The following is a 23296-nucleotide window of genomic DNA, read 5'->3' as shown; positions in this document are numbered from 1 at the left end:
TCAATCGGGCGACGGGGTTGTATCCTAAGAAGAATCTCGAAGGGAGTACGACCGGTGGTCCTGTTCACGGAGCTGTTGTATGCAAACTCAGCAATGTCAAGGATAGAGGGCCATGTCTTCTCATAATCTCGGACCAAACACCGCAGCAAATTACCAAGGCTTCTGTTGACTACCTCTGTCTGTCCGTCAGCTTGGGGATGGAATGCAGTAGAGAACAAGAGCTTGGTGTTTGTCTTCAGCCATAGAGTCTTCCAGAAATAACTCATAAACTTCACATCATGATCGGATACAATGGTATTGGGTAACCCATGGATGCGAACAATCTCCTTGAAGAATAGCTTGGCAATGTGGGATGCATCAAATGTTCTTCGACACGGAATGAGTGAGCCATCTTGGTGAATCTGTCAACAACCACCATGATGGAGTCAAATCTCTCTCTGGTAGGGGGTAGACCAAGTACGAAATCCATACTGAGATCAACCCATAGCTGGTGAGGAATCGACAGTGGTGAGTAGAGGCCTGTGTTTTGCTTGGTACCTTTAGCTAGCTGGCAAACTCGGCACTGCTTGATTACATGCTCTACATCCTTGGCCAAGTGAGGCCAATAGTACCGATCAATTACCTGTAAGATGGTTTTATCTTTCCCGAAGTGTCCTCCTAAACCTCCTCCATGTAACTCCCTGATAATGTGGTGTCGTAAGGACGAATCGGGAATGCACAGCCGGGTTCCGAAGACCAAGTAACCATCATGCAAGGAGTACTTAGGGTGCTGTCCACCCTGCTTCAAATCAGCATATAGGACTTGAAAGTCCTTGTCACTAGCATACTCGTCTTTGATCTGCTCGATGCTAAGTGCATGGGCTGAGAAAGTGTTCAAGGTCAGGACTTTTCTACTCAGTGCATCAGCCATTGTATTTTCCTTTCCTGACTTGTATTTGAGGGCAAAGTTGAAATCCTGTAAATATGCAACCCATTTAGCATGCCTGGTGCTAATGGACTTCTGTGAGTGGAGGTGCTTGAGTGCCTCATGATCAGTGTACAGGATGAACTCTTTGCCAATAAGGTAGTGTCTCCAATGCCGCAAGACCTGAACAACAGCATAAAGCTCTATATCATAAGTAGAGTACCGAGTCTTGGCATCATTAAGTTTCTCACTGTAGAATGCAATAGGATGCCCACTCTGCATAAGAACTCCGCCTAAACCAACATGGGAAGCATCTGTAGCAACTTCGAAAATATGGTCAAAGTTGGGCAGGCGTAGTACTGGAGCTTCAGTCATCTTCTTCTTAATCATCTGGAAGGCCTTTTAAGCGGTTGCTGTCCATGCGAACGGACCCTTGTTCTGTTTGGTGCATTCGGTTATGGGTGCCATGATGGCACTGAAATTGCGAATGAATCGCCTATAAAAAGAAGCCAAACCGTGGAAGCTTCGTACTTCAGTAAATGTCTTCGGAGTAGGCCATTCAACCACACTTCGAACCTTTTCCGGATCAGCTTCAACACCCTTTGAAGAAATTATAAAACCAAGGAAAACAACCTTGGGAAGCATGAAGGAACATTTCTTTAAATTGATAAACAACTTCTCTTGCCGGAGTACTCTGAGAACTTGTTTCAGGTGATCTATGTGCTCATCGGGGTCTTTACTGTAGACCAAAATATCATCAAAATAAACAACAAGAAATTTACTGATGAAAGGACGAAGTACCTGGGTCATGACTCTCATGAAGGTGCTAGGTGCATTCGTCAGGCCAAAGGGCATGACCTTCCACTCGAATAATCCATCTTTGGTGTTGAAGGCTGTCTTCCATTCGTCCCCAGGCCGTATGCGGATCTGATGGTATCCATTGCGGAGGTCAATCTTGGAGAAGATCTTAGAACCGGACAGCATGTCTAGCATGTCATCAAGCCTAGGAATTGGGAACCTATACTTGATGGTGATCTTGTTGATAGCTCGGCTGTCCACACACATGCGCCATGAACCATCCTTCTTCGGTGTCAACAAGGCGGGAACAGCACAAGGGCCTTATGCTTTCTTCAATAAATCCCTTCTTGAGAAGCTCTCCAACTTGTTTATTAAGCTCTTCATGCTCCGAGGGGCTCATCCTGTAGGCGGGCAGATTTGATAATATAGCACCAGGTACCAAATCGATGGCATGTTGAATATCTCTGAGTGGTGGCAACTCATTGGGCAGTTCTTCGGGTACTACATCTGAAAAGTCCTACAATAGATCCTTGATGGGTTGTGCAAACTTCTGTTCGGTTGGGGCAGCAACCTCTTGAGTCACCAAGGCAAGAACCAGTCCCGTATCATGGCTGATTTGTTCAAATTCCCTTTGTGGAACAGCTAGCAATTTATTTTCAGATTCTGTCCCCTTTTGATTAGTGCGCATGGCACGACGTTTCCATATTTCGGCAGGCAAATTAAGTGGGTACCACTTGATCTCTTCTCCTTTATGTTGAAACACACAGAGGTTTTTTCTTCCTAGGAGAGCAACATCATTGTCATAAAGCCACGGTCTCCCTAGTAGGACATCAGTCATTCTCATCGGAATGATATCACACCAAATTTCCTCTGAGTATTTTTGGGCTTGTAAGGGAACATAGCATCGCTTGTTCACATCAAGCTTATTCCCATTCAATAAGGAGACTTTGTAGGGCATCGGGTGCTTCTCAAATTTCAGATTCGCCTTCTTCACAAGATCTTCAGACACAACATTAACGCAGCTACCACTATCAACAATTATCTGGGCAGTGCGCTCACCTGCTCGCAAGCGGGTATAGAAGATGCAACTACGTCGCCAATCTTCACCTTTGGATTCAGCACTCAATATACGTGCTACTACGTGAACACCTCAGGTATCTTCAAATTCATCACCCAAGTCGTCAAAATAAGTAGTCCCATCATCACCATCTTCGGGGGGTAATGCATAAATACCCTGTTCATCAAATTCATCAGGGCTTTCTCCCTTTCAGTTACATGAATTTGCCGTTGTCGTTGTGGGCAGTCCTTAGCATAGTATCCCTTCTCATTGCAGCGATAACAAGTGTTGGTCTCACTGGTAGTCATTGGGGCTTTACCCTTGTCCACACGTGAAGAGCTGCCAGTGTAAGGGGCTGTCCGTGTAGAACCAGCAGTGGTGTTATTACCTCTATTGTAACCATTAGTTGGTTTGGATGCTGGAAAAGATTGTCTGGTGTTGACAACAGTAGAACCAAACCTTCTAGTAGTGTTCAATAGGTCTTCTGCCTTCAATGCCTTCTCAAAGCAATCCTTGATGTCCAGAACATCCACAACGCCAATAGCTCTGAGGATGTCAGATCTCAATCCCAATCGGAATCGGGACAACATTTGAGTAGCACTTTCTATTGTGTCGGTGCGAGATGAGAGAGAATCAAACTTCTGCATGTACTCGGATACAGTCATATTCCCTTGACGAAGGGAGTTGAATTGGTCTTGCATCTGAGCTGTATAGTGTCTTGGTAAATACTTCTCTTTCAAATCATACTTCATATCCTCCCAGTTGGTAGGTGCTTTACCTTCACGTTCCATATCCCTCTCTGTCTTGCGCCACCAGTCTCGAGCAGCACCAATTAATTTAGTGCGTGCCAGTCTCATCTTTCGATCTTCAGGCAAATCATACCAATCAAAGTAGTCATCTAGGGCAGCAAGCCAGTTGTAGAATTTCTGTGGATCACCAATCCCATCATACTCTTTCAATTCTAGCTTGACCTTTTGTGTATCAAATCTTCTGTTCTGGGCTTCATCTCCAGTGAAGTAGGATCTCAAATATTCCTCAAAATTAGATCTTCGAGGTGCTTCAGTAGTTCTGTCCCTATCTTCTCTGTAGTCATCCTTGTCATATCTTCTTCGATCCCTGTAGCCTCGGTCATGTCTAGACTGATCTCTGTGGTCCCTGTGTCGTCTGGAATGATCTCTGTAGTGCTCATTCCTTCCCAGAGTGCCATGAACTTCAGAATGGACTTGTAGCCGATCTTCCTCTACGTATAGAGGGTTGTTTATAATAGGCGTAGCTTGCTTTTGTTCCATGGCTGTCATTCGATCACCAAGAACTTGCTGGTCTGTTGAGATCTTCTGCAGCATAGCCATGATTGCAGCAAGGGAATCAGGTTGGGGTGGTAGTGTTGGATCAACAATAGGGTTGCCATGTTTGTCCATGGCTTTGATACCAATTTGATGTAGCCTAGGTGAAATAACTTCCACTTGGCCGAATGGGCAGACTAGGGTTATTAGGGCAAAATTTAGGGTCAGGGCTGAGTAATGACAAGGGGGTTTATAGGGTTTTAAAAGGCAGGTTTCAGAGGTCTTAATGGTATAAAGATATTAGGGTTTGGAGATGTTTTGAATTTCTGCAATTTTGGGCAGAGTCGGGTCACAGGCTTTAGGGTTTAATGGAGTGAAGAGATGAAGGGGTTAGAGGGGGAATTATAGGTTAGGGCTGAGGTCGAGTGTGGGGAATGATGTAGGGAAGGTGGGCTGAGAATAGGGTTTGAAGGTGATGGCTAGATCTGGAATTATAATGGAATCCTAGTTGAAGTAGGAGTTGGAGGTTTAATGGGGTTGAGGGTTGAATGGATAAGTTGCAGGGTTAATGTGCAGGAGCAGCAACAGCTTGAAGATAGAAGAAGACCTCCTGACCTTCACAGTGCAAGGAGTCGTAGGAGAACCCACCCTTTAACCACCTTGAGTCCACAAGGATGCAGGCTCGCAGATGGAGCAGAGGCAGCAGCTTGATGGCAGCAATCTCAGATCTGAAACACAGTTTTTTTAATGCAATAATAAGTGGGGGAGCCTGCCCACGATTTCTTCTATTTATAATAAAAGGGGGGGGGCAAAAGGCCTTCAAAAGATATGTAGATTTGAACTAGGAGTCCTAATTCTAAATCCTAAAACCAATCCTAATCAGATTAGGAGTAGTGACTTCCCTTAACCTGAATCCTAATAAAAACAATATAAAAACAGTAGACTCATACTCTAACTAGGAGTACAAGTTTAACAAACAAATAAACAAAAAACATCATCCCTCTAAAATCGTGGAGGGGAATAAAAGACTGTTTTAACCCTAATAAAAACTAAATATATAAAATAAGGCTCCAACGAAAATCAAAGGCTGCTCTTCTTCTTCCTGCGTGAACTTGGATCTGCATCAGTTGGTACTCGATTGGATGGAGGCTGCCATACTCTGGTGTCACCCCTCTGATATGGTCATAATTTTGAATAATTAATTCTCTTCTAAAATTCGCCAATGGTTTTTTGGACCGGAGTAGACTCCCCCTGAATAGGAACTGTTTCTTCATTTTTTCCACGTTTTCTTTCTGAGGAGAAAGTTCGGTTTCCTTGTTCTCCCCCTAAGGTGAAAGTTCGGTATTGGTCTTAGGTTGGCTTGGCTAAACTGTAAAAGGGTGTCAATAGGAAACATCTCTTCACAAACATTCTCCCCCTGAATAGGTGGGGAGGAATAATAAGAACTAGTCTCGTGAAACACAACATCATACCAACAGTGGTACGTTGAGTAGGTGGATGATAACTCTTGTACCCTTTCTGGGTCACAGAGTAACCCAAAAAAATGCACTTTAAGCTACGGGGTTCAAGTTTTCCGGGAAGGCGAGTATCTCACACATAACAGGTGCACCCAAACACTTTAGGTGGAACCACAAAAAAGTTATGGCCAAGTAAAAGTTCGACCGGGCAGCGGTTCTCAAGGATCTTGGTGGGCTTCCTGTTGATAAGGTATGTAGCAGTAAGAACAACATCCCCCCAGTATTGGGAGGGAACAGGACGAGCAAACATAATTGCTCTGGCAACCTCTAAGAGGTGACGATTCTTTCTTTCAGCGATGCCATTCTGAGCAGGTGTGTCAACACTGTTTGGTGAATTATCCATGGGTAGCAAGGTATGTTTGGAACTGACCTTCCATATATTCCTTGCCATTGCCACTTCTCAATATTTTGAGAGTGGCACTGTACTGGGTCTGGATCATGTGGTGAAAGTATTGAAAACTCGAAAAAACTTCACTTTTAGTATACAAAAGATATATCCAAGTAGTTCTAGAGTGGCAGTCTATAAAAGAAACAAACCAACGATGACCAGAAATGGAGGGTTTCCACCTAGGGCCCCAAACATCAGTATGAACTAAATCAAAAAAAGAGCAACTCCGGTTATTAGAAATAGAATAATAAGTTCGAGTTTGTTTCGCAAGAATACATCATACTTCACAAAAAAACTCAGATTTATCAAATTGTTTAACTAAATTAGGAAATAAAGTAGATAAAGTTCCTATAGGTGGGTGGCCTAATCGGTCATGCCATTGCTGAAGTTCAGAGGAGTTGGCAGATTCGTTTTGTAATAGAGAAGGTAATGCAGCCGGAGTGATGCAGAGCATCCTACTGATCCAGCACCAAGGAAGCCAAACCATTATTTTGCTAAGAAATATACTCGGCTAAAGGCCCAGTTCAAGCCCACAGCCCAGCAGCAGCCGAAGGCCCAGACTAGGAAGAAATTCCAGCCCAAGTTCCCCATTGAGCCCAGCAAGAATTAAATCTCACTTTGGACCTAACCAGCCTAAAACATGGACTCCTTGGAGCTATGAAGATGGCCCTACAAAGTCTGGCTTTATTTTGTGCCTTTTCATATTCCTAGGCTAGTTTATTGCTTTCATTTATTTTGGTTTTGTTTGTAGTTCCAAGGTCTTGGAACAATTTTCTATTTTCATGGGAATAGTTTCTATGTAAGGGGGTCTGGTTTCTAGGTGTTGGAATTCCACTTGTCTTGGAATTTCAACAGTCTCTTTAATTCATATGCATGTATCTTCAGAGAATGCTTAGTCTTCTCTTCCCCTATATATACCAAAATCGTGCAGGCTGTAAAGCCATTTCCAGAATTCATAAAAAAAAAAGACTTAGTCTTCTCTCTTTGAGAACTTTTTCTTATGAGCCTGAAGTGGGATCAAGGTGGGACTCCTTCGATTGTGACCTCGGTGGGACTCCGGCAGTTGGGCAACTAGTGGGACTCTAGGCTGCCACCTATATGCCTTCATCCTCAACTACTATCATCCTCATCATCTCCATCATCCATTCTCTGTAGCCACCCTCCATCAACCTCCATCATACCTACCCATAACCCACCCTAACCAGATTCAAATCAGAATTCTCTTCCAGAGTCGATCTTGGCTTGCTTACCCTCTCGGGTTTGCATCAAAGGTATCAGAGCTATGACTGGTGAAGAGAATAACTCCCATCTCTTTGGGAAATTTCTTCTACCATGAGGCAGATTCTTAATTCCATGCAAGAGATGTTAGCTCGTATATTAGCAATAGAGCAGCGACAGCCCTCTACTTCTCACCCTCCGATCAACAACATGGAGGCTGGAAGTGAACATCATCCACCAGCGGATCTTATGCAGCCAGCAGGGTTCCTTTAAGAACCAATATACATGCACCAGCACCAGCACCACCACATCAACCACCAACCTTTGAGAATTGTATGAGAACTTTTTTTTTGGCAAAATGCTGGTCAACATCCCTTAAGGCAAGACGATACTCACAAGGTCAAAATGGAGCTGAAAGAGTACAATGGGAAGCTCGATTCCCAGGTATTTCTTGATTGGCTAAATGTTGTTGATGATTATTTCGATTGGTATGAGATGCCCGAGTTAAGGAAAATCAAACTCGTCACGACCAAATTAACAGGCCCGGCTTGAGAATGATGGAAAATGCATGAAAATAGGATGGCTGCCAAGGGCACTCCCATCACATCTTGGGAAGAAATGAAAGATTATTTGAAAGATAACTATCTTCCCCATTTTTTCATTGATTGACTCCATGATCAGTTTAATACCCTCCTCCGTCAAGGAACTTTATCCGTGGCTGAATGCACGGAACAATTCACTTTTTTACTCTCTCGAACTAGTGATGCTCAACTCATGTCCAAATTCAAGCTTGGCTTGAAGCTTGAGGTTCGTAAAGCAATGGGAACTACTAGTATCTATGATATTAAAGACTGTTATCAAAAGGCCTTGGAAGCTAAAGATTTGCTAAAATTACTGTCTAGGTCTTTTAACGCTTCTACCAGAGATGCTAGGAGGACTACTTTCAACCGGGCAACCAACAATAGGCCCCCTTTTCACTCAAGTGTTGTCCCTAAAACTGTTAACAAAGGAAAGTCCCCTATGCAAGAGAGTGATAGAAACCAAACTTGTTATCATTGCAACAAGCCTGGCCATTTTGCTGAGTTCTGTCCACAGAAAGCACGATGTGCTAATCTTGCTGTAGCTGAACTTGAATCTAATGATGATGTTGAAATCTGTTAGAAGTCACTATGTAAAGAGGGGAGGGGAATCGTGATTTAATCACGATTTCTCTGTGGGAGTATTATGACTTTTTTATTGTTTTGTGTTTTTAGGGGTTTTCCCTATTATATATTGAAATCGATGGGCAGTCCCAACCTTACGGTTGTGACTCCCAAGAGTTTCAGCACATCGTCTTCTTCTTCCTCCCTCCTTTCTTCTCCTTTTTCTTCTTCTTTTACAGATTTACATGGTATCAGAGCAAGATCCTTAGGGCTGCTACATATTGCCTAGTATCTTGATCTCCTCTTTCTCACGGTTTCAACCAATATCAATTGGTTCATTGCTGGTTGGTGATTTGAGACTTCTTTCGTTCATCGTTTGAAGGGGTACATCACCCTAGGCTGTATTTTGGAGAGTTTTAGAGCCTAGTTCATGCTTCGAATTTAAGAACTAGGGCTCTCTATTGTTTGGTGATCGATTTATGGAGTAGAAGGTTGCGGCTTCTATCTCAATTCAGGTATGTGTTGCTAAGTGTTTGAGATAGTGATATCGATCAGTTTCTGGATTGATTTTCGGGGCAGATTCTGCATCGGTTTTTCTGGACAAAACATGTTTTGTTTTTGGGACAGCTTTAGGGATTAATTTTCTGGGCAGATTCTGCATCAAATTTCTGGACATAATCTGCATCGTTTTTTCTTGGGACAGTTTTCTGGATCATTTTTCAGAGTTTTTCTGGACAGATTCTATATCAGTCTTTGGTCAATTTTCTGGATACATTTTGCATCATATTTGGACTGTTTATTTGGATCAATGGGTGATAATAAATCTGTTGTTACTGAAATCTCTTCCAACAAGTTAGCAAGGTACTAAAACTCGGAACTCGGTTCCAACTCGACCCTTGGAAAAACCGAGTCGAGTCGAGATCTCGCCGAGTTGGTGCATTTTTTTTTTTTCCGACTTGAAGCCTCAACTCGGTGGGTTTTAGACCTAGTTTGGGTCTGAAACTTGGTATTCAGCCTATTTTAGGCCATTTAAACACAATGGCACTATCAGAATTGGCAAAAACAAAGTCCAAATAGGAGTTTCACTTAGTGGGAAAGCAGGACAGACAGTTACTTATGCCAGAAACCAGGACACACTTATTTATGTCTAATATCATTTAAGTAAATGCTTTTACTTAAGATATTATTCATAAATAAGCAAATACCCTCCTATTTGAATCCAATAAAAATAGTTAAAAAATCAAATTCCAAAAAGAAAAAAAGTCAACCCCCCAGTTCAAGAACAAAAACTGGATTTTCGGCGGTAGGTGCAATTTTCAATTTTCTAATGTTAGGGTTTTTCTCAAATCTAAAAATTCCATAAATCTTAATATGCTAAAACATTGCTAAAAATATTTTCATTCAGAGTGATTTTGACAGCATTCGCGCACACCAAATTAAGTTTGACCGGTACATAACTCCTTCAATATAAATCAGATTTAAGCAATCTTGGACTTGTTGGAAAGCTTTGTTTTCCTTGAGTTTGAGAGTTAGGATCTACAAATACACGAACTACGAGAGCAATGTGCTTCTATTTTGAAGGGAGAGTTTCAAAACTCTTAACCTGTTCAAAGCGTTGCAATTATACGAGAAAATAAACGTTGCTTGGAGCTGGGTTGAGATGAATACTATCCATCCCTATCTCATCACCACAGGTCACATGCTCACATGAATCTATCTAATCCCATCTCATAAGTCTAGTTTACAGGGGAGCTATCGGGGTAAAGTACATATCCCCGAATCTTGTGTCTATTCGATAAAATGCTTTCGGGCTTCACCCCTTTTGCACGAAGAATGCTTTCTACTCTTTGTTCAACAAGCAGTTGCTTGCGCCCCTATGTGCAGATCGCTAGCGCATCCAGGGCCCCGGCGCCCAGCTCAGCTGGAGAGGCCTAGCCTGATCTGAGAAGTGCTAATTCGGTTCGGATAGACTGAATTCAAGAACGCCACCACCCCTCTTATCTAATTCTGGCAGGCGATGAGGTCTCAAAATTGGCTTATGGTACCATTTGAGAGGGATAATTCGATGCACTGGGAGAGCAAGGACACTGTTGCATCCTTTAGAGTGGCGTCCAGCATGCCCCCTTCGGGCAATACGGCTTTCGTAATACGCAAAGCAGCTGAGCGATAGCGCTTCGGTCGTTATATTCTTTCGATCGGTCCCTAAGGAACCCCCGAAAGGGTTGTTGTCTGATGGGTACACGAAAGTGACGAAGTTGCTTTGACTATTGAACCATGCCTGTCTGTTGGAGCGAATTGGATGATCGGGCCGAGGGAACAAGCAATGGATGAGCTTTAAAGCTTTCCAACAAGTCCAAGATTGCTTAAATCTGATTTATATTGAAGGAGTTATGTAACGATCAAACGTAATTTGGTGTGTGCGAATGTTGTCAAAATCGGTCTGAATGAAAATATTTTTTTGGACATCAAAACAAATGAATATTTTACCACACTTTTGGTTTTTAGCAATGTTTTACCATATTAAGATTTATGAAATTTTTAGATTTGAGAAAAACCCCAGCATTAGAAAGTCTAAAGTTGCACCTACCGCCGAAAATCCAGTTTTTGTTCTTGAACTGGGGAGGTTGACTTTTTTTCCTTTTGGAATTTTATTTTTTAACTATTTTTATTGGATTCAAATAGGGGGTAATTGCTTATTTATGAATAGTATCTTAAGTAAATGAAATACAAATACAAAAGCATTTACTTAAATGATATTAGGCATAAATAAGTGTCTGTCTTGGTTCTTAGCATAAATGTCTGTCTACCAAGGTTTGCATAGATAGGTTTCTGTATACCAAGATTTTCCACCAAGATCTTGAGATCGGGCACTCATATAAAGGAGGTTGGGTAAAGATTCTCAAGAACTTGGTGAGATCTCAATCGAGTTGTTGCACTTTTTCAACTCGTGTGTCAACTCATCTCGGTTTCTCAAAAAATCGAGAAACTCACCGAGATCTCGCGAGTTCTTGAAGTGGGCAAGTTAGTGGAAAAGAAGTTGGAAGGTGCCAACAATTTTCAATAGTGGAAGAAAATTGTTGGACTGGTTTTGACTAGTCGAGGACATAAGAAGCACTTAACACAGACCAAGGATGATTTTGATGCTACATGGACAGTGGTGGATGCCCGAATTTTAGGACAGATGTTAAACTGCATGGATCACCATATTGTTGATCTGGTTACCCATACCGATACTGTAAAGAAACTGTGGGATTATTTGAATGTTCTGTATTTTGGACAGAACAATCTCTCTCGGATTTATGAGCTTTCTCAAGACTTCTATCGTGTTGACCGTAAGGGTCGTTCTTTGACTCAGTATTTTGGAGACTTCAAGAGGATGTATGAGGAACTGAATTCCTTACTTCCTATTACTTCTGATGTGCAACAGATGCAAAATCAGTGTGAACAACTTGCAGTTATGGGATTTTTGGGTGGTCTGGGTAAAGAGTTGGATGCTGTCCGCTCTCAGATTCTTGGAGGCGATAAAGTGGCAACCCTTTCAAAGACTTTTTCTCGTGTTCTACGTGTCTCACATGAGAATACACATGATGCCACACTTGTGGAAACTTCTGCATTGGTGTCTTTCACCCCTAACCATGGGGTTAGTGTTGGGAATGGTGGTGCTGGCCGTGGTCGTGGGGCTGGTAAGGACCCAATGTCTGGTACTCAGACTACTTCAGAAGCTTCGGGGGTAGTGAGAACTTGCCATCATTGCGGCAAGCCTGGTCACATCCAACATTTTTGTTGGAAATGTCATGGTAAACTAGCTCAGTTTGCCAATTCAGCTAGTAGTGATTCTGTTGTTGCTTCATCTCCACAGTTTGAGGGAAAGACAGTGAAGATGTCTGATGAAGAGTATGAGCGCTTTACCCAATTTCAGAATTCCCAGTCATCTCAGTTCTCCACTGCCACACTTGCTCAAATAGGTAATGCTACTGCATGTCTTTTGTCCACTTATCATCCTTAGATCATTGATTCAGGTGCTTTGAATCATATGACTGGGGTTTCAGGTATTTTTTCTTTATTTCGTGAGTCCTCTTCCATGTTGTGTTAGCTGATGGGTCTTTAGCAGAAGTCCGAGATACAGGTACTGTGCATGTTACCCCTTCTTTGTCATTATCGTCTGTTTCTTATTTGGCCAAATTTCTTTGCAATTTATTATCTATTCAAAAGTTCACCAAAACTTATAATTGTTCTATTACCTTTTTCTGGATCTACAGTCGAAGAAGACAATTGGTAGAGGCCATGAATCTGGGGGGTTTATCTACTTGAGGACACATCAGCGGTCGCATGTTTGAGTGTGGCGCTTCCTCACCAAATTCACTGTCATTTGGGTCATCCTTCATTGGAAAGTTTAAAAATTTTGGATAGTCATTTTCGGTCACTGTCCAGTTTACACTGTGAGTCTTTTCAATTTGGGAAACTTCACCGTGTAAGTTATCCCCCAGAGTCGATAAATGGTCTGACCAACCCTTTTCTTTAGTTCATTCAGATGTATGGGGTCCTTGTCTAGTAATGTCCAAGTTGGGTTTTTGTTATTTTGTCACTTTTGTAAATGATTACTCCAGAGTTACCTGGATTTATTTAATGAAAAGTCGTTTTGAGTTATTCTCAATTTTTTGGACCTTTGTTCTTGAAATTCAGAATCAATTTAGTACTTCTTTGAAAATCCTTCATAGTGATAATGGTAAAGAATATTTTTCAGCTTCCTTCAGTACTTTTATGATGCAGCATAAGATAGTTCATCAATCCTCTTGTGCTGACACACCTTAACAAAATGGTGTGGCAGAGAGGAAAAATAGACATTTAATGTAGGTCACTCGATCTCTTCTGTTTGAGATGAAAGTGGCCGAGACTTTTTGGGCTGATGTTGTCTTGACTGCATGCTATCTCATTAACCGCATGCCTTCCTTGGTTTTGGGAGATGGCATTCCCTACTCTTTGTTGTTTCCTTCTACACCATTGTTCGTGTTACCACCCTGTGTATTTGGGAGTGTTTGTTTTATTCGGGATCATCGTCCTGGTTGTTCTAAGTTGGATTCTAGAGCTCTTAAATGTCTTTTTGTTGGGTATTCTAGAACTGAAAAGGGTTATTGCTGTTATTCTTTTGATTTAAATAAATATTTTATGACATCTGATGTTATCTTCTTTGAGTCTACTCCTTCTGTTGAGTCTTCAATAGTTTCTTCTGATTTGGATGATGATCTGCCCGTATATGTTGCCGAAAGTTCCCTGGTTTGCAGGTTCCCTTGTCTTCTGCTCTGCCTCCTACTTCTCCAGAACTTCGTGTTGTGTTTCAGTTCGCACTCCGAACGAGGCTGCACCACGTATTACACCTTTTGAGAGATACACCACTCGGTTGAATGCTTCTACCACCCCTTTTTTGTCGGCAGATCTTGATCTTGCACTTGGTACTTCCTCTTCTCCTGCTGTTCTTGTTGTTTCTGACTTAGATGTTCCGATTGCTCATCATAAGGATGTTCGGAGTTGTACCCAACATTCCATTTCTAACTTTGTTTCCTATTCTGGTTTGTCCTCTAGTTTTACTGCTTGTTTGTCTACAGTTGAGCGTCATCCTATCCCTAAGTCTATTGTAGAGGCCTTGTCTAGTCCTGGGTGGAGAGCTGCTATGACTGAGGAATTATCTACACTGGAGGAGAATTAGACATGGGACCTTGTTTCCTTACCATCTGGTAAGTCTGCTATTCGTTGTCACTGGATATTTGTGGTGAAGGTCAACCCTGATGGTTCCTTAGCTCGTTTGAAGGCCAGACTCATTGCTAAGGGTTATGCCCGGGTATATGGTGTGGATTACCTGGATACTTTTTCTCCTGTTGCCTAGCTTACATCTATCCACATATTGATTTCTTTAGCTACTACACATCATTGGCCTTTATTTCAGCTAGATGTGAAAAATGCCTTCTTACATGGTGATCTCCATAAGGAAATATTTATGGAGCAACCTCCTGGGTTTATTGCTCAGGTGGAGTCTGGTAAGGTGTGTAAGCCGATGAAATCATTGTATGGGCTGAAACAGTTGCCTCGAGCGTGGTTTGGGCGATTTATTGATGTTGTGTTGGTGTTTGGGCTGACTCGATCTAAAAGTGATCATTCGGTGTTTTCCGGCTATCGGATGCTGGAAGGATATTTTTGATAGCCTATGTGGATGATATTGTCATTACAGGAGATGATTCTTCTGGTATTGAGAAATTAAAAGTACATTTGGGACAACAGTTTCAGACTAAAGATCTGGGAAGATTGATATATTTTTTAGGCATTGAAGTTGCTCAATCACGAAAAGGAATTTTTGTCTCACAGCGGAAGTATGTTCTTGACCTGCTTCCAGAGATAGGGTTGTTGGGCGCTAAACTACTAGATACTCCTATGGATCCAAATTTGAAGCTTATGGCAGATGATGGTGATGTTCTTGAGGATTCTGAGAAGTATCAGAAACTTGTAGGGAAACTTAATTATTTGACTGTGACTAGGCCTGGCATCTCCTTTCCTGTTAGTGTACTGAGTCAGTTTTTGTCCGCTCCTCGGTCATCATATTGGGATGCAGTTATACGGGTTCTACGATATATCAAGAAGGCTCCTGGACGTGGTCTCTTATATTCTAACCATGGTCATGGGAGGGTTGTGTTATCTTTTAGAGTGCAAGAAGGAGAAGAGAAGAAAGCTGAAGAGAGCAGCCACAGTTTTGGTTTGATGTGTTATGTCTCAAAACAAGAGACTAACATGCTTATATTGAAAAGAATATATAATTACACTCAGGCCCTTGGCCTTATACAAATGACACATAAAGTACATAAAACGGGGGTTATGTACATATATACCCCTGATACAACTATTCTTAACACTCCCCCTCAAGCTGGGTGGTATATGTCATACATACCCAGCTTGTCTAACATAAAACTGAAGTGATGAGATCTAAGTCCTTTGGTGAAGATGTCTGCCACTTGTTCATTTGTCTTCACAAAAGGAGTACAAATAGTCTTAGATTCTATCTTCTCCTTGATAAAGTGTCTATCAACCTCAACATGCTTTGTCCTGTCATGTTGAACCGGATTGTGGGCAATACTTATTGCTGCCTTGTTACCGCAGTAGAGACTCATAGGCTCAGTTGTCTCAAACCCCAATTCTTGAACAAGTTTCTTCAACCACAAGATTTCACACACACCATGAGCCAAGGCTCTAAACTCTGCTTCAGCACATGGCCTTGCTACCACAGGTTGCTTCTTACTTCTCCAGGTGACTAAGTTTCCCCCAACAAAAGTACAGTATCTAGAGGTGGACCTTTTATCAGAAATAGACCCGGCCTAATAAGCATTTGTATAAACTTCGGTTCTCAAGTAACCATTCCTAGAGAAGAGAAGACCCTTTCCAGGACATGACTTCAAATACCTGAGGATCCTGTAAACTGCATCAAGATGTCCCACTTTAGGTGCATGCATAAACTGACTCACTACTCCAACAGCATAGGTTATGTCAGGTCTGGCGAGGGAGAGATAGATTAGCTTGCCTACTAATCTCTGATATTTTTCAGCATCCACAAGAGGTTCACCACAATCCTCCCCTAGTTTGTGATTCTGTTCAATAGGGGAGGAGATTGGTTTGCATCCTAAGTAGCCTGTCTCTGTAAGTAGATCAAGGACAAACTTCCTTTGGCAAACATTGATCCCTTGCTTGGATCTTGAAACTTCAATCCCCAGAAAATACTTCAATGGACCAAGATCTTTGATCTCAAACTGCCGAGCCAAATAAAGCTTAAGTTTTGAGATTTCAGCTTCACTGTTTCCCGTGACCACAATGTCATCAACATAAACAATGAGAGCTATAATAGTGCTGCCCTTCCTTTGTATAAACAAAATGTGATCAGCTTGACTTTAAGTATACCCATTTTGTAGGAGGGCTTGTCTAAACCTCTCAAACCAAGCATTAGGAGACTGTTTGAGTCCATAGAGAGCCTTCCTAAGTCGACACACTTTCCCATTGTCACCAGGAAGAGAGTGCATATATACTTCTTCTAAGTCACCATGTAAGAATGCATTCTTTACATCAAGCTGGTACAATGGCCAATCCAGATTTGTAGCCATTGAGAGAAGTACACAAATGGAGTTATGCTTGGCCACCAGAGCAAAGGTTTCCTGATAGTCAATGCCATATACCTGTGTATAACCCTTGGCAACAAGTCTTGCCTTGTACCTCTCCACAGTACCATCAAATTTGAACTTGATTGTGAATACCCATCTGCATCCAACTGGGATTCTCCCTTTAGGGAATTCAACAAGGTCCCAAGTGTGATTCTTCTCAAGAGCCAACATTTCTGTGTTCATTACTTCTCTCCATTTTGGATCTGCCATAGCCTCTGCTACATTTTTGGCAATAGAGATGGATGAGATAGCCACAGTGAAGGCTATACCTGTAAGGGAGATAGAATCATAAGAAACAAACTTGGTAATGGGATTAGTACATGCCCGAGTTCCCTTACGGTGAGCAATAGGAAGATCTAAGTCTTCACCCTCAACACCACCACCAAGAGATGAACACTCCCTCTGAAGAAGTGACTGAAAATACGGTATGGTATCAAAGAAATGGACATCTTTGGAGAGAAGCCACCGACGAGTAGGAGGATGTTAGCATTTATACCCTTTGGAGGTGGAGGAATACCCAAGAAAGATGCACTTTAGGGCCTTAGGATCCAATTTAGTGCGGGCAGATTTGCTAATGTATACATAGCAAATACAACTAAACACCCTTGGAGGAAGAGAAAAAGAAGAAGACCTTGAGGGTAGAACATCAAGAGGAACCTTGAAGTTCAAGACACTAGAAGGCATGTGATTAATAAGAAAGACAGCAGTGAGTAGGGCATCAGACCAAAAGGTTTTTGGGACATGCATGGTAAACCAAAGGGATCTAGCCACTTCAAGGAGATGGCGATTTTACCTTTCAGCCACCCCATTTTGTTGTGGGGTATCAACACAGGCCACCTGATGAATAATGCTATGGTCAGAAAAAAAGGTTTCCAAACCACTATACATATACTCCCCACCTTTGTTAGAGCGGACAATTTGGATCCGAGTGTGAAATTGGGTATACACTAACTCATAAAAATTTTTAAATGCAATATAGATATCACTCTTATGTTTTAAAAGGTAAACCCAAGTAACCCGAGAATAGTCATCAATGAAAGAAACAAAGTAGCGGAAGCCACGCAAAGAGGTAACAGGGGAAGGTCCCCAAACATCAGTATGAATAAGATGAAAAGGTGAAGTAGATCTATTTCCAATAGATGGATAAACTGTTTTACAACTCTTGGCAAATAGATAAGGTTCACAATGAAAAACATGAGTGACAGGAAAAGAAGTAAATAAATGTGGCAACAATTTCCTCATAATAGAAAAGGAAAGGTGCCCCAAACGACGATGCCAAAGCAAAATATCCTCCTAAGTACGTCCACCTTCTTGCCCACAAACATAGGACTGAGCTTGCACAACAGGGGAAGCACCAGTCTCCAAAACATATAAGCCATTAGCTTCACGACCACTGCCAATCACCCTCCTCGTCACCAAATCCTGAAAGAGACAATGGGTAGGAAAGAAGGTGACAAAGCAGTTCAAAGATTTAGTCAATTGGCTAACTGAAAGAAGGTTAGTGGCAAAGTTGGGAACATGAAAGACAGACTTCAAGGGTAAAAGTGGTGCAACCTGGATATCTCCCTTACCAGAAATAGAAGAAAAGAAACCATCAGCAATTTTTACCTTATCTTTCCCAGAACAAACAAAATAGGAGTTATACAGCTGAGACCTACCAGTCATATGATCCGTGGCACCTGAGTCAATGACCCAAGGTGTAATACCGGAGGAGGAAGAGGCCTGCAATGCAGTGGATGTAGGAGGAGCAGAGGAACCATCCAGATGGCCCACAATCCGACGAAATGCAGCAATGTCTTCTTTGGAAAGAGAGGAGGGATCAGATTTAAGGACTCCAACATAAGCCTTAGGTCCCTTCTTCCGCTGCCCTTTCAGTCCCCCAGAGGAACCAGAAGGAGGCTTCCCATGGAGATCCCAACAAAAGTCCTTCTTATGCCCAGATTTGCCACAATGGTCACATAAGAAGCGGCCCTTCGCAGCTCCCTTAGCAGCCCCCTTATCAGCTCCCTTAGTGGAGTCCTGAGGACCAGAACAGAGTGCTCAATAGTGGGAGCAGTCCCCATGACACCCCTACGGGTCTCCTCACTCTGTAGATATCCACACACCTCCTCCAGTGAGGGAAGACTTGGGCGGCCAAGGATTTGTACCCTAAGAGGTTCAAAATCAGAATTAAGGCCTCCAAGGACAAATAAGACCCTCTCTTTCTCAAACAACCGGTGCACTTTGACCTCATCATCAGGACACAGCTGAAGATCTCTATAGTGATCATACTCCTCCCACAGGCCCACAACAAGACTATAGTAGTCAGAGATGCTTCTATCACCCTGGCGCAAGCTAACAATCTGTTGGAGAAGTTGGTACACCTTTGTAGAGTCCCCAACTCGATCAAAATTACGGGCCACACTGTCCGAAATGTCTTTGGCAGTCTCCTTGCTCATAAATCTTCTCCCAATCTCAGGCTTCATTGAGAAAAGAAGCCAGGCCATCACAAGAGAATTCTCAGTGTCCCATTTGGAGTATCCTTGGTCGGTAGGGAGGGGAGCCTTGATGCTGCCATTGATGTATCCCATCTTCCCCCTACACCGAATAATCAATTTCATGGATCGGGACCAATCCAAATAGTTGTGGTTCTCAAGCTTGGCAATAGGAAGTTGGATATTGGGGCTCTCAAAGGAAGAAGGGAGAGAAGGAGCTGTTTCCACAAGGGGCAAGGGTGTTTCAACATTTTTCTCACCCATATTTGATCTTAAATCAACCACTTAGAAGATGTAAACAGCAGTACTCCAAGCAAACAGATTTCTCTCAAAACAGTAGCACAAAACAGGGCAAACAATAGCCAAAAAAAGCTAGAAACACTTGTAGATCTTCAGAAAATACTCAAACAGCAGCGGAGTAAAGATGAGTAGTGCTCCTTACCAAAAAACGATGCAAATGAACCATAAACAATGGCCAAACAAGGCTCTATTGAAGAGCAGGTGCCAATCTAGACTCTAGCTAGCGGAAATTCTGGGCAGAACAGCCAAACCGAGATCTCTTGTGGATGAATGGATGCTTGCAGAAGGCTTAAGAGGAGCCAAGGGGATCAAAGAGGGCCCCCAAACGAAACTAAAGCACTAAGAAGCACTCCATTTGGTTTCCAAACAAGAGAGAAACAAGTTGGAGAAGATAACCTAATCAGACCTTCGAACAGCAGGATCAATGCTCTGATACCATGTTATCTTTTAGAGTGCAAGAAGGAGAAGAGAAGAAAGCTGAAGAGAGCAGCCACGGTTTTGGTTTGGTTTGGTGTGTTATGTCTCAAAACAAGAGACTAACATGCTTATATTGAAAAGAATATATAATTACACTCAGGCCCTTGGCCTTATACAAATGACACATAAAGTACATAAAACGGGGGTTATGTACATATATACCGAAGGATAAAGTAAGGAATGATCGTGTAAGAGCTGATTTTGGGAGTTTGTTGGTTTTGGGGACAGGACGAGTGTTGTGCATATGCGGGTATGTCTGGAAACTATCTGTGAGGAAGGTAGTGAAGAGGGCAGCATTGGTGTCTGTATGGCAGACTGTTCTCAGTCTGTGGATGGTTGTTCCTCACCTTATTTTGAGGGAAGATCTAGAAGTTTCAGCTGTAAAGATGATCTGCAGGTGGACAGGGTACAATTTGCCCAAGTTGATCGTGTTGCCTTACTGGAGAGCTTTAAAGCCTTTCAGGCTTCTCTAGGGGGGAGAATTCGTAGAACTCTTGGGAGGTTGGGGGAGGGGATCTCTACAGCCCCCTTAGACCTCCCCATTGTGGAGGGCGGGTCCCGGCCTGCCACGGTCAGTGCGGTCATTGTTTATAAAAGGAAATTGCCTAAGACTACTTGCTTACCAAAGAGTGCTCGGTGGGACCTCTTGGGTAACAAAAAAATAAAAAAGAAGGGTGCTCGACCGGCGCAAGGTGGAAATCAGTGCCGCATTACTAGGTCAATGGGACCGGTGGACTCACGTGCTACAACCTCCACATGAATTGTTTATTTTGGAATGCAAGAGGGGTTGGGAATAAGCCTACTTCTAGGCGTCTGAAAACTCTAATTAATTTGCATACGGCAGACATTGTTGCTATTACTAAACCTAAGGTGCAGCCATCCAAGGTGCGTTTGATCTTGAGAAGGATTTGGTCTGGACTCAATGTTTCTAACGAAGAGAATCTGGATTTTTTGGAGGGCAACAACGCAGGTACATGTTACGGTGGAGAACCGCCAGTTTGTTACACTTGATTGTCTGATGGCCAGCTCTATTCGTTGCCATATCACTTTTGTACATGGTTTGTGCACAGTGGTGGAGAGAAGAGATATGTGGGAGGCTCTGTATCAGTTTTCCATTACCTCCGGCCTTCCCTGGGCTGTTGGTGGTGATTTTAATGCAATTCTGTTGCCTCAGGATAAGATAGGTGGAAGGCCTGCCTACTCGATGTCTATGGATGAGTTTGGAGATTCTGTTAGTAATGCAGGTCTCCTTAATGTGGGTTACGTGGGCAATATGTTCACTTGGTCTAATAATCAGAGTGGTGCAAGGAGGGTTCTGGCCAGGCTGGATCCCTTTCTGGTTAACTCGGCCTGGTTGGCAGGGTTTCCCAGGTGTGAGGTGTCCCATTTAAACAGAGCTTGTTCAGATCATGCACCTTTGTGGCTTTCCTGCTTTGCTTCTCGCAACCATTCCTATTCTGGTTTTAAATTCCAGCAAATGTGGTTGTTTCATCCAAATTTTCAGGAGTTTGTGAAGAGTCAATGGGAGGTTCCTGTCGTCGGCTCTCCTCTCGTGATTCTGTTTTTAAAGCTTAAACGTCTTCGTTATTCTTTACGTACTTGGAACAGGGAGGTGTTTGGCAATATCCACCAAAAAGTCAAAGATGCGGAGGATGTGGTTAGCAGGGCGGAAGTGGCTGCTAACCAGACTGCAGACACTCAGTCTGTTGAGGCCCTAGTGGAGACCAGAAACGTCTTGGAGAATCCAGAATTTCTTGGTTGAAAGAAGGGGATAGAAACACCAAGTTTTTCTACTCCATGGTCAATGTCCGTAGAAGGCATGGGGAGATCCGCAAAATACGATCAAGTGATGGCTCTTAGATCACAAGTCAGGAAGGGGTGCAAACGGTAGCAATGAGTCACTTTACGGAAATTTTTGCTTCTCAAGGCTGTGTTGTGGATGAGGAGCTGCTCTCTTTTATTCCCCAGGTTGTGACGGGGGAGGAAAACATTTATTTGCTGGCTTTGCCCTCTTTAGAGGAGGTGAAAATGGCGGTTTTCTCGCTGTCATGCGATAGTGCCCCAGGCCCGGATGGTTTCTCTGGTTGGTTTTTCACATCCTGCTGGGATGTGATTTGCAATGATATCTGGGCAGCAGTTAGTGACTTTTTTTGCAGGGGGGCCGCTCTCGAGAAGCTATACTTCTGCTAACCTCGTGCTCATTCCTAAGAGGGATTGCCCTGAGGTAATGTCTGATCTACGCCCCATCAGTCTTTGCAATTTTTCTTATAAGATTATTACCAAGATTATTGTGTCCAGGCTGGCTGGTTTTCTTCCCTCCTTGGTAGCAGAAGAAAAGGGTGCTTTTGTATAGGGGAGATGCATTCATGACAGCATCTCCATTGTTCAAGAGGTCACACAGGAATTGAACAGAAAGGCTCAGGGTGGTAATGTTGTCCTCAAGCTGGATATGGCTAAGGCCTATGACCGTCTGGAGTGGAAGTTCCTCTATTTGGTGCTTTCGAGGTTTGGCTTTGCCGAGGCTTGGATAAGTTTAATCAGGAAAGTATGGAGAATTACTGGTTCTCCATTGTGATGGGGGGTAATGCGTCCGGTTTCTTCAAATCGACCTGGGGTGTACGCCAAGGGGATCCTTTATCTCCTGCTCTCTTTATCTTGGCAGAAGAAGTTCTCAGCAGAGGCATCAAGAATCTGTTTGTCGAAGGGCGTGCAGCTTACTTTAGTCTCCCGTGGGGGTGCCCAGGCATCTCTCATTGTTTATTTGCAGAAGATACCATCATCTTTACCAGGGGTTTAAAAAGTTCTTTGAAGCAGATTCTTGGTTTTATTAGCAGTTATGAAGTTTTTTCGGGGCAGCTGGTCAATAAACAGTAAAGTTGCTTCATTTTGGGTGACAAAGTCTCGGGAGCTAGGGCTCGTATGGTGGGAGCGGTTACAGGTTTCACGAGACGGTCTCTACAACTTACTTATATGGGGGCTCCTCTTCACACGGGGCGGCTAAAAATCTGCTTCTTTGATGACTTGGTTGGTAAAATAAGAAGCAGGGTGGAAGGGTAAGCTGTTGTCTTTTGGGGGATGCATTACCCTCTTGCGACATGTTTTGTCCTCTATCCCCATCCATGTGCTTGCTACTTTGGAGCCTCCTAAGGCTTTCTTTTGTCGGAACTATGGAATTTTGGCTGATTTCTCTGGGGCAGGTCGGAGTGGGGAAAGCACAGGCACTAGGTGAGTTGGCATAAGGTTTGCAGGCCTCTTGAGGAAGGAGGGTTGGGGGTCAGACTGTTGGAGGAGGTTGGCCTCTCTCTTAGGCTTAAAGGCCTATGGAGAGTCATGTCGGATCACTCGCTTTGGAGTGACTTTTTCAAGGCAAAGTTACTGAAGAACTGCCATATTACCTTGGCATTGCCGAATGGTGTCGGCTCGAAGTCTTGAAGAAATGCTTTGGCATGTAAGGATGGTCTGCTAGCCAAGTCTAGGTGGCTGGTTGGCACAGGTGACTTTCTCTTCTGGCTGGATGACTGGTTAGGGATGGGGCCGTTGGTTGAC

At 43.0% G+C, this 23296-nt stretch overlaps 1 protein-coding gene across 1 annotated transcript; it reads right to left on the bottom strand.

Annotated features, from left to right (window-relative positions):
• Nucleotides 1–1306: 1306 nt before the first annotated feature.
• LOC122661828 lies at nt 1307–4177 on the bottom strand. The gene is made up of 5 exons (XM_043857340.1): nt 3883–4177; nt 2844–3765; nt 2224–2790; nt 1981–2103; nt 1307–1643 (listed from the first exon to the last, which is right to left on the bottom strand). Exons 1-5 carry the CDS (start codon nt 4175–4177, stop codon nt 1307–1309), a joined length of 2244 nt encoding a protein of 747 aa, XP_043713275.1.
• Nucleotides 4178–23296: the final 19119 nt, after the last annotated feature.

Source organism: Telopea speciosissima, chromosome 5 (assembly GCF_018873765.1).
Source record: "Telopea speciosissima isolate NSW1024214 ecotype Mountain lineage chromosome 5, Tspe_v1, whole genome shotgun sequence".
NCBI lineage: Eukaryota > Viridiplantae > Streptophyta > Magnoliopsida > Proteales > Proteaceae > Telopea > Telopea speciosissima.
The sequence above is the reverse complement of the archived record's forward strand: the minus strand, read 5'-3'. Positions and strand labels throughout refer to the sequence as shown.